At 40.0% G+C, this 12,011-nt stretch overlaps 1 protein-coding gene across 1 annotated transcript; it reads right to left on the bottom strand.

The window, feature by feature from the left end:
• Nucleotides 1–1,590: 1,590 nt before the first annotated feature.
• On the bottom strand, nucleotides 1,591–4,411 carry LOC120106314 (uncharacterized). The gene has a single exon (XM_039119304.3). The coding sequence runs from the start codon at nucleotides 4,336–4,338 to the stop codon at nucleotides 3,100–3,102; it is 1,239 nt and encodes a 412-aa protein (XP_038975232.2). The 5' UTR covers nucleotides 4,339–4,411; the 3' UTR covers nucleotides 1,591–3,099.
• Nucleotides 4,412–12,011: the final 7,600 nt, after the last annotated feature.

Raw genomic sequence — 12,011 nt, 5'->3', positions numbered from 1 at the left:
GGTCATCTTTAATCTCCTTTTTCTTCTAACACAAGAATCAATACCACCATACCTTCATTGTCCAGTTATAGGTCATGCATGCAAACAACTTCACAATTTGCCGTAGGTTCCAATGACAAGTGTGCTTAGTTATAATGGTCTATAGTTTGCATGAGAAGGGATTGTATCTTTGGCTTGCGAAAGAAGGGTTCACCTTCCTCCACATGAATCCACCATCATATCGTGCAATAGCCACTTCAAGATCCATGCAAATGGATCAATGGTGGAGCTTGAAGTGTTTTGAGATATGTGGAAATGCGATCAAATGGTTAATATTGTAAAAAAAGATCAATTATTCTTTTCGGCGAAAGATACAACCCAAACCTAGCGTAGTTTGCTCTTATAAATGGATCCAGTAGTTTGACTTAAAAGGCCAAACCTAGCCAGTTTGAAACCAGCTAAAATGAGGACCACATATCAGATTGAAACCAGATAAATTGAGGACCGCATATCATGCCACAGATGACAAGAATGAGCTGAATGGGGGCAGAGGGAGTCAACATGGCATTAAGAACTCAGAGGACCAGATAGGCCAACCTCTCCCCTCAGAGTGGCACCCTCCCTGAAACCCTCTCAGTGCCAAAAATGCCCTCCCAATATTTGGATTCATGGACTAAAAGGCAAGGGTATATTTGTCATCAGGAGAAGACAAAGATGGTGCCCTGGTTGTCGTTTCGCCAGCCCTTCTGCAGAAGCTGTCACTTCTTACAGAGAAAGCTGCCCTTCTTTATGAAGGGTCATAATCCAATTGGATGGTAAATGGTTACTGGCCGCCGGGAACCACACCATGTCCTGATAAGTTTGCCCCAGCTTGCAAATAGGAATAGGAGAGATTCAGGCTCGAACATCACCTAGGTCACAAGCTTCCCAAGGCCCATCATAGCACATTCACTAGGTGGCTCTTCCAAGGTTGCCCAATGTAGCTCATGGGAAGCAGCAATTTGAATCAACTACATGCAAGAAAGTAATCCTCCGCAGGCGGATCCTAAACCGAATCAAATCTTAGGCAAATCATTTTCTTACCATGTTAATCCATGAACCAACTTTGTTCAGACTAATACAAGCATGAATTGTTGATCCAATAACGACAATGGCAGGCCATTAGTGATAAATGGTAGCAGTCACCTTAATTAGTGCCCCAAGGCAATTGTTAACATTTTCCTCTTGCTATTTTCATTCGCATAGATTTAGTTTTGATTTACAGTTGATGCACTCCCAGAGTTTTCATATTTAATTCAAGTATGGGACATAAATATATAAATCTAATTTACACAGTTAAGAAAATGCTCATCTGGTGTGCGAATTCTATGGATATGATTGCTAAAACATTCCAAGATTAAACCATGAAATCATTTTTAATCAATAATTTTTGACAAAAGCCAAAGTTCACAAAATTTTGCTCTGAAATCTTCAAGCCATCTAAGTTTTGGTCAGCTATAAAACACAATCTTTTTATTTTCTTCTTTAATCATAGACGTATCGTCAAATACTTAAGATCGACTCGAGAAAACTTGATTTATCAAGAATTCAAATCAGAGCTACCTCCGGTGATGAAACAAGGAACATGTTGATATTCACAAATATGCAGATTTAGAATCCTTTCGTAATTGACATGCCTATTGCAATTGGCTCTCAAACTATTATCAGCCCTCTTCTTTTTCATCCATGCCTGGACCAGTATTCAATGTCTTTTTCTGCAGTAACTCCTAATTTTTGACTTTAAAGACTACAATATAAATTTTTATAAATAATATTTTACATGTATATTTCATAATTCTATACAGAAAACCCAAATGAACCATGCATTGTCCCTGACTCCTTGGCAAGGTCTTTGTCAAATATGTTTCTGAGTCAACAGACATGAACAATGGGAAGCTGGCTTGTAAGTTCACCAAATGAAACAAAGGTAAATAAGGAAGAAGTGATCTCATCCATGAAAGGGATGTTGTCGCCCCATTAATATTCATTCAAGATATTATTATGTAACAAAATAATAGCAGTAAAGAGATTAGGTAATGCCATATTGTGGTAGCTCAGTACACCTTCCTAAAGGCCAACTAGACATCTAGCAGACCTATTCTATCTTCATTCATATGGATTAGGATGCGGTTATCCTGCTTGTGACTGCCCACTGGCTAATACCACCTACCAGGATCCCAAGTCCACAACACAAAGAGACAACGGTCATGTGGCCCGGCATGTGACAGAGTTCACTTAATATTAGCAAGCACCGTATATATTAGTGTACTGCTAAGCCGCACATGGGTTTCCCACAACTTAAAAAAAAGGACAGCTACGGAATTTGCTGTGTCTTGTGCCTTACTCGCCAGCAGCCGAAGTATTTAGAATACAAAACTACAGAGAGCAAGTATTAATATATCAGTAACAGTGGTCTTTTGCCGCCTACAAAGACGGCAGGCTCCGAGGCCTCCGCACGTTACCGACTTACCGGGCTGGAGAGATAGGATACAGACGGACCGGAAGGATCCGGGCCGTCAGATCACATCACATCAAGAAAGGACTGGGGGCTTTTTGCTCACCAGCGCCGCCCCTAATTTGGTGTGATGGATCAGACAAAGGAAGCGATTGAGTAAAAATTATTCGGAGGGGCTTCAGCTTCCCTCATACCCGTAGATTCATTCCACAACACATTACTGATACTAATAATACCAATAATAAAATGTTAACAGTAATAAGCATATTAGAGTTACCTACTGGTACTAACATTTAAAATTAATCTGACAATGATGCTGCTGCTAAAATTGTCATTAGTGATGTAGTAATAATAAGAATGATACCTCCTAAAAGTTAGCTTGCGCGGTGGCGGAGATTAAAACCGAAAAAACGAAAGCCGGATCCAAACCCAATAGACCAAAAAGAAAAGAATAATACAGTAGATATTTACAGGCGGATCTAAACAAAATAAACCCCAACTCCAAAAGATTTTGGAGGAAAAAACGTAGAAAAAGAAAAACAAAAATAAGCGGCTTTTAGGGGGAAAAGAGCGTTTTTCTGTCATTTTCTTAGCGATTTTTCCGAATTTTTGGAGGCTGAGTTTACCTAATCTCTCGAAGATTTGTCGCCCTTGATCTTAGCCCCACCGGCATTCCCGCTCCGGCCTGATGAATGCGAACCGGCCGACGAACCGTCCCGGTCCTTCTTCTGGGCCGAAAAGAGCTGGCCGAACGCGCAAACCGACACCGACTTGGCCGAGCCGCGGAGAGAGCAGACAGGCACGTTGAGGACCGGGTTGACCCGGACGATGGCCGAGTAAGACCGCTCCATACCCCTGGGCCGGACACTCGGACCGCCGTGGAAGCTTCCTGGGCTGCTCGAGCTCCTTTCCAAGCCCTGGAACACGATCTTCCCCGCCGGGTTTATCCGCGGGCTGTCCACCGACAACCCCCGCGGCGGAGGCGGCGGCGCCCCCGGGTCTGCCGCACGCCGGACCGTGCTCCTGCCGATCCTCGCCGGTGGGTGGGATTCGCCTGCCGCGGTGGCGGCAGCCGATCTCGCCCGGGCCACCCGGACCCGCGGCGGGTTCCGGCTCAGCGAGATCGGGATCTGGGCCGCCGGTTTCTCGGAGTCGAGGGAGATCCTGGGGAGGTCCTCGTGGTCGGGACCGGAGGAGGAAACGGACAGCCGGGAGGAGATGGACACCGACTCGGTGTCCAAGTCGTGGAGCAGCGGGAGGCTCAAGGACGAGTCCGCCGGCCGCGATCTTGGGTTCCGATGGAGCAAATGCTTCAGAGATTTGGGGTTCGGGTTATTGGAAGCGGCGACGACGGGCTTCCCAGAATCGGGCTTCGGGGTTTGTGCCTTCTTGAGGCCGAGTAGCTCCCTCCACCGGCTGGAACACCGTGGCGCCTTGGGAGAGAAGACGTAGGGGTCCAATCCAGCGGCGTTCTCCGCCCTCTGCCGCGACTTCAGCGGCTCGGGCGACCGGATCTCGGAGGAGGACTCATCAGGCAGCTTCGACGCCGCCGGCGACGGCTGCAGGGGGACCAGCTTCCCGTCAGAGAAGAGCTCGTCAGCGGGGAGCATGGCGACGGGATCGTCCAGCCGGAACTCGAAGTCGACCAGGTCATTGCCGGCGGTCTCCAGCTCTTCCAACGGGTTACAGGAAGGCGCCGCCAGGGCGGCGGCGGAGGCAGGGGCGGGCTGGTCGCCGTCAGCGTGGTCGCGGCTGAGCGAGATCCGAGGGCTGAGCCAGCCGTAGGGGGAGTAGGACGCCGGCGGGAAGTCGAGCAAGCCCTCCGGCGACACTCCAACGTTGTTTACCACGGCCGAGGCCATCATCGATCATGAATCGGGGGAGGAACGCTCAGCGATCTCTTTTCGATATATCGGACAAGAGGGAAGGAGAGGGGAGGGCGATTAAATAAGGCGGAAGAAAGTACCCAACGGTTCATTTATATAACAGTGTTTTTTTGGCAGTGGGTCCATTCGAGGATCAGGCAAGTGACAAATCGACAGCGGTAGGACACGTGGCAGAGGAATCGTGTTGTCGCTTGTGTAATGAATAACCCCCATATTCCAGTAAAATCACGAATTTAGTACTGTCTATCGCCCTCAGCGGGGAAAGTACCGATTCGGCCAATCACAGTCACCGAGCTATGAATTCGTCATTCAAAACCAATATTGGAAAAATTAAACACGTATGTAGACTACAAGCTTTAGTAAACACATAATTCTGTCTGGCTTCAGTTGTTCCCATGCAATGAAGTTGGATGAAAATTTACACTTGTGCAAGTGATGGAGGGTAAAAATTCGCAATAACTAAATTAGAATGTGTTTCACACATTGATATAATTAATCTTCAAAATTCTTGAAATATTTATTGCATACTAGAGCAAATAATGTAGGAAGGATTTAGCACACTATCATGACATAGGTTAGAAGCATTTCTGTTCTATGGCCAAAAAAATGCTCACCTGGTGCAAAAAAAAAAAAAAAAAAAAGTATTAAAGTTGCAAATAATAAAATCAATGGTATGTTTTTTCTCAAAGTTCCAAAATTGTGCTATGTACTAGTACGTGCATCACCTTAACATCTCTTGCTATTCTCTTTTTTCCAAAACTCTCTAGCTATTCTTAGAATCAACATTTTATGAGCATTTCCACTCTTAGGCTCTATGATAATATACAAGCTTTCAAATTTCATTGAATCCTCTTGCAAATCAAGCGTGAGTAGGAAATAATTATGTTCCATTTCTACCATGTCCGCACTATAAAAAAATATAGTTATGAGCGGTCTTTCTAAGTGCCACTATAAACAAAAAAGAATGCTGCAAATATCTTTATCGGTATTTTTGTGGTATTTTTTTATATACTATCTTAAGATAGTGTCGGCAATTAATTTTTCATACTTTAAAACAAATGCTACTAAAACTCTTTTATTTGGTAATTATATCTAGTATATTTGGTAATTATAAAGTATATTTGGTAATTATAAAGTATAATATCTAGTAAAAAAAATTTAAAATAAACCTTGTTTGATTGGCAAGCACTTAACCACCAAGCTATAACTATTATTATAAAATAAGAATAGTTTATTTAACTTATTAACATATATTCATATCATTAAATAACTATTTATGTACATTAATTGTAATATTTCATATTTTAATCATTATTTTTTTAAAATAATAAAAATCAAAGATAAATTTATTGTATTTTATTTTTTTATAATATTTTCAAAATTTTATTTTTAAAAATATTTAAAAATTAACTTTTGTATGTTACTATATTCATATATAATTTTTCTTACGAGCTCTGTAGGAATAGATAATTTATAATTATTTTTACTTATGATATAATAAAAAGTGTTAATAGTTTTTAATTAAAAACTATTAATATTCTTATATTATATTGTTTTTCTTCAATAATTTTTGATTTTTAATATTTTAATACAAGCCCTATCAAACTAGTGACCTATATAGTAAGTCTAGACAAAGAAAACATCATGGTCGTAAATTTACAAGCAAATGAATTAATACTTCTTTATATTTTTCTTAACCATATAGGTGCATTAGGTAGCACATTAATTCCAAAATGATGGGCCATAACTTTATCATTAAGGATACCTGCTTCTATAGGCTTTGCTTGAATGCATCCTTGTATGGACAATGAATGCAAAACAAACCGAGGTTTGTCATAGAATGGTTAATTTGATGCTGTCCAAAAACAACTATAATAGGCGAAGCAGAAAGACCAAGTAAAAAATCACATAATAGTGAGTAAATGGTTTTATGGGTCAGTACTATAGTTTTAGTTATTTTTTCTCCTCCATAATTTCTGAAGTAATTAAGGGATATACAAAAGAAACCATAAATGTCCAAGAAACATTTTATGATGCCTATATATAATGAAGTGTTTATGTTGTATTAAGTTAAAGAATATTAATGGCTATATCAAAGATGTAAATTCATATCTCACCTACTTTAAGCTAGAGAAGTTTTGAGGTGCTCGAGAAGAGATGCCCCTTATTTGGAAGCCCCCACCTTCTCAAAAATAGGTCACTATCTATTTGAATACGAAGACATTAAAAATAATTAAAGAAAAAGAAGATAAAGTTGCATAAAGAAAATATTCTGTATATCTCTCTAGCACTAAGATTAGATCTCACTCTCTCTCTCTCTCTCACACACACACACACATAGAGAAGAGATATATAGAGAAATAAAACGTCACAGTTATTTCTCAAATATTAAATTATAATCAAACCTAGACATAGCATAAGTTGCACAAGAATATTTTAATTGAATCTCATAATTGATCCTAATCAACTAGATTAGACAAAAAAAGAATTAAATGTCTTAAATTTACATGTAAATGAACTAATATTTCTTTACCCTTTCCTTAACCATCTAGGAGACATTAATTCCAAAATGATTGATGCGCCTTAGCTATATTCCAAAATGGCTTTGCTCAAATGCATGCTTCCTTGTATGGACAATGAATGCATAAAAGAAACTGAGGTTTGTCATGGATTAGTTAATTTGATGTTTGTCTAGAAAAACTATTATAATAGGCAACATAGGAAAACAAGTAAAATATCACATAGCATATTTTTTTTATTGTTCTACAAAGGAAGAAAAAAGAAAAAGAAGAAATGAAAAACAAGGTACAAATCATGAACACTGAAAATAACTAAAGCCCATTACATCCATTTGTTGCAGAAGCACCAAATCAGGAGACACGATATCTCCATTCAAATGGTCGATATCACACCTGTATCAGCTAACCAATCAGCAAGAAAGTTGTCTTCCCTAAAAGCATGTTCAATATTGAAGTATTCTAGGGCGGTATAAAAGTGCAGAATGTCCAACAAAAAAGGAATAGAATTAGTACAAGTTTTCTCCCGTATCTACTGAATAACTATTACTAGAATCATCTACAAGTATGAATTTCTGCTCTTCAAAATGAGCATGGCGACCATGAAACCTTCCCAAGCAGCCCTCAATTTTGTCATAGCAACTAAAGTGGCATGAAATTTTCTAGATCTAGCATACAAGAGGTAGCCAATGTGATCCCTAATCACAAAACTAGTAGTACCAATATTTTTTTTAAATAATCCATCAAAGTCGACTTTCTGTAAATCATGAGGAGGGGGCACCCATTAGACCTGTAACGGGGATAAAGAAAGGGAGCTACTAGAGCTACAAGGCTCCCAATGCCATGAAGAATTGAAAGTAGTATTTGTTGAGGCTTCTACAAATTCAAATGCCAATTTGACAGATTGGATAGTAACAAAACTTGGATTAGACATAACTTGCTGAAAAAATTTGTCATGCCTATTTTTTCAAAGCATCCAACTCCCAGCTTGGGGAAACATTGGATTCCTAGCAGACATAAAGGTAAGCATTGAATGAGAAGTGTCAAAGGAGAGTGAGATAGGGATTAAAGTAGAGATAAACATACTGGTTTGTGGGGCTATTGGATAGATACAAAGGACATGCAAGAAGTTGAATTGAACTAAAGAAAATTTTTGTAATATAAATTTACTTTATATGGTAATCTCTACCAAGCAACCTTCCACCATAACAATTTGACTCGTAGGGTTGTACACAACTTCCAAATAGGAGAAAAATTAATCATTACCATTGGTGGTAGAGAAGGTTCAAAACTAACTCTTTGTACATCCTGTATCTCCAATCTATTTGATTCCGTCTTGTACCAGGTTAGGTGATCCTTACATCTACATTCTAGAATGGCAAGGGAGAGGTAATCTCAGCTACCATCATAGGATGGAACATTTTCTAAAATATATCAACATTCCATAAGCCTTGATGCATTAGAAATGAGACAATCTTACCATCCAAATAAGTGGCTGAATTTAGAGGGATGGATTGCCTATTTAATGTCATATTACCAATCCAAGCATTAGTGAGAATGTAAATTCTATTACCATCTCCAATCTGCCATTGAAGTGCATGGTGAACAATAGAAGCAATCCAAGGGATAGCTCTCTAATTAAATGATGTTCGGCTACCATAACTGTTTCCCAAGAGCAAGAGAAATCATATTTGGAAGTAACCAATTTTAGTTATTTTTGTCTCTTTCACAATTTCTAAAGTGATTAAGGGATCTACAAAAGAAACCATAAATGTACAAGAAACATTTCATGATGCCTATATATGATGAAGAGTTATACTGTATTCAGTAATTAGAGACTCTTGATCGTTATACCAAAAACATAAATTCATATCTCATATACTTTTGTTGCCCAAGAAGACAACCCAAGAGGGGGGGGGGGGGGTGAATTGGGTTTGGATTAATTCTCGACCAATTAAAAACTATGATTAGTAATTAACTAATTCTATTGCAAGCAAATTAGTTAAGTTACTAGATGAAGTGAATGAAGAGAGAGAGAGAGGTCAGCAGCCAATACAAACACAAACCAGTTTATAGTGGTTTGGAGCTAACCCTTGCTCCTACGTCCACTCCCGAAGCTTCACTTGGGAGTTCACTATAATCCCTTGAATTACAGCCAGCTGTTTTACAAGTTCACAACCCAACTTGTTGTTTTCGCGAGATCACAACGAACTCGGTCGGTTTTCACAGGCTCACCGACTAGAACCACTCGATTGTTTTTCCGGGATCACAATCGAACCCTTACACCATTAGTTTTAAGTTCGCCTCACCAACAAACCTTACAACCCTTGATTCAATCCCCTGATTGAATCAAGTAAGAAAACAGTTTGGAAAAAGATACAAGGAAAGCTTCTTAACAAGCAAATATGAATCAATATGAATAGAGTAAAGTTAGAAGCCCTCAAACAGATTTTGGAAGAGGAAGAAAAGGGCTTCTCGAACTCTAAGTCTCCTCTTTGAGTGCACTAAAGATCTGATGTCAGAAGAAAAGCCTTGAATGCGAAGAAAAGACTTCTAGAAATGTATTGAATGGGTTTCTTCCTTCTTTTGCTTGTCTTTTCTGTCAATAGACTCTTGGTAGTTGGAAAACACTTAATGCACAGATGGAGTAACTCTCTTGATGTCTACTACTTTTACTCTGGCTATTTAAATAGTCCCTTTTGAAAAATAGCCGTTAGACACTGATTTGTGGCTGTTCTGCACAGTCTGCACCTCCTGACAATGCATCCGTTGGGGTCGGAGTCGATTCGCTCGGTCTAGAGTCGACTCGGCTGTTGCTGGAGCCGATTAATGCTTTACTGGAGACGACTCGTCCACTGTTCAGGATTTGAATTAAAGTGTTGTCCCGTCCTGGAGTCGACTCGGGCCAAACCTGGAGTCGACTCGCTATGATCTGGGGATGACTTGACATTCTGGAGACGACTCATTCTCAGAATTTCAGAGATCTATTTTTCTGCATTTCTCTCTCCAGTCGACTCGAATCATCTTGGAGTCGACTCGGCTCTCAGAGACCGAAAAACTGATCCTCTGTCTTTCGAGTTGAACTGCCTCGGAGTCGACTCGCACTTTGTTGGGATCGACTCCGCTGACTTGGGGTCGACTCTCGTATTCTCGGAGTCGACTCGTTCAAAGAGTCACTTTGCTTGGTTTTCTGCCTTTCAGTCTGCTTTCCTCTGAGAGTCGACTCTGACATATTTAGGAGTCGACTCGCCAAACGTTGGAGTCGACTCGCATCCTTCTGGAGTCAACTCGGTAACAAGGTCTAGAAAACACTTCTCTGTCTTTCTATCTGTTACTCCTTGGAGTCGACTCGGAACCTTCGGGAGTCGACTCGGCAAGCATCGGAGTCGATTCGAAATCTTCGGAGTCGACTCGGTGACAGGATCTGAAATTCATCTTTCTGTCCTTCTGTCTGTTCTCAGTCGGAGTCGACTCATAGTGTACCGGAGTCGACTCGAGCTTGTGCCAGAACCTCTGAAACACTTAGAGTCGACTCGCAATCTTCCAGAGTCGACTCGAGCTTCAGATTTTGGCTTAATTGAGTTCAATACTTAGCCAAATGACTTTGAACAAAAGCTCGATGCTCTTAAAGATAAATTCGCATATATTTGTCTGAAACACTAGATTGAATCCATTAGTACAACATGAAATATACTCAAATATTTTGAGCTCATCAAAATCAAATAGGGGTATAATCAATCACTCCACAATCTCTCCTTTTTGATGATGACAAAATATTGAGTATTTGTAAAGTGAATTACTCAACCAAGAGGTGATTTATAGTAAAGTTTTGAAATGAATTCAAATGTCTAGTCATTTAATTTATCCAAAATTGAAAGGTATGAATTAGTAAATCCTGAAATTAAAGCTCCCCATTTCATTTGGAATTATATAAGCCTTCATATGATGCAATCAATTGTTTGGCTTATATGTGTTAAATGAATTTGCTTTCTTAAGATTTCAGATTCTCCCCCTCAATATATACATTCAATTTTGTTTAGGTTCTCTAATTTTCTTTTAATGTCCTGAAGCTTTTGAGCTTAAATTCTTACTTTCAGAGAAAAAATCTGACAATTTGTTCTTGAGTATGATTCAACTAATCTCCGAATATCCCTTGAATAGATTCTGAAGATTACTCCTTGAGGAGCCCCAACAGAGAGATAATGAGCCTCGAGGTATCGAATCCACTAAGAATAAATTACTTTTTGCTTTAAGGATTTTATTTTTAGTGATTTCCTTTACATTTCAATTCATCATATTTTCTCCCCCTTTTTGTCATCATAGCAAAAAGGCACAAAACACAGAAAAATATAAGAACTCAAATTGCACAGTTTTGAAAGAAAATTTCTATTCATTGTATTAAAGTCAAATTGAGTACAAGTGTGAATACATAACAGAAAAAATCCTCAAGGGACTGTACATCATAAAATCAAAAAATACACTAGGATTTTTTAGTAGTGGAGGATGTGGCTCCCGTACTCAGTCTAGTATGTTTTATGACCAAGCTTAGCCCTTCAGAGACGTTCCCTAGTTGTTCGATGATCTCCGAGGTGGCCATAGACTGTATCGTAGTGAGCTGGGTCACACTTTCCTGAATAGCATCAAGCTTGGATATTAAGGCATTTGCAAGCCTTTCCGCACCTTGACTTTGGCTACCCAGCTCTTCCCTGATGCTATTTCGCATCTTCCTCGTGTCATCCTTTATATCACTAAGGCTCCAGTATTGACCTTGGACTAGACTCCTTATGTTGTATATTTCCTCCTTCAGGTCTACTACCATCTTGGACACTGCTGCTAAGGAGGGAACGACGTCGGTGGAGGAAGCACTCAGTGGACCTCGGAGCTCTCTCAATAAATCTTCTCTCAGCTCCCTCACAATCTCCTGTCTCATCTCCCGGAGCTACTCAGTGCTGATCCAGACTTCTAAAGGTTGCTGAGGTGGTGGAGCTGTAGATGATCCAGCTGAAGTGGATGGGAATGAAGGACCAGAATTGGAAGGAAAAGTGGGAGGAGCTGTGTAGTGGTCCTAGTCATGGTCAGAACTACGTGAGTGATGAGTGGTAGGGTCGGATGGTGTGGATGAAGATGTTTTCCTAA

This window comes from Phoenix dactylifera, chromosome 14 (assembly GCF_051530095.1).
Source record: "Phoenix dactylifera cultivar Ajwa chromosome 14, Ajwa_hap1_PhDact_Kaust_v1.1, whole genome shotgun sequence".
In the NCBI taxonomy this organism is placed as follows: domain Eukaryota; kingdom Viridiplantae; phylum Streptophyta; class Magnoliopsida; order Arecales; family Arecaceae; genus Phoenix; species Phoenix dactylifera.
The sequence above is the reverse complement of the archived record's forward strand: the minus strand, read 5'-3'. Positions and strand labels throughout refer to the sequence as shown.

Excerpts from the sequence above, each read along its gene's own strand:
- LOC120106314 (XM_039119304.3), bottom strand. The coding sequence starts at position 4,338 with ATGATGGCCTCGGCCGTGGTAAACAACGTTGGAGTGTCGCCGGAGGGC.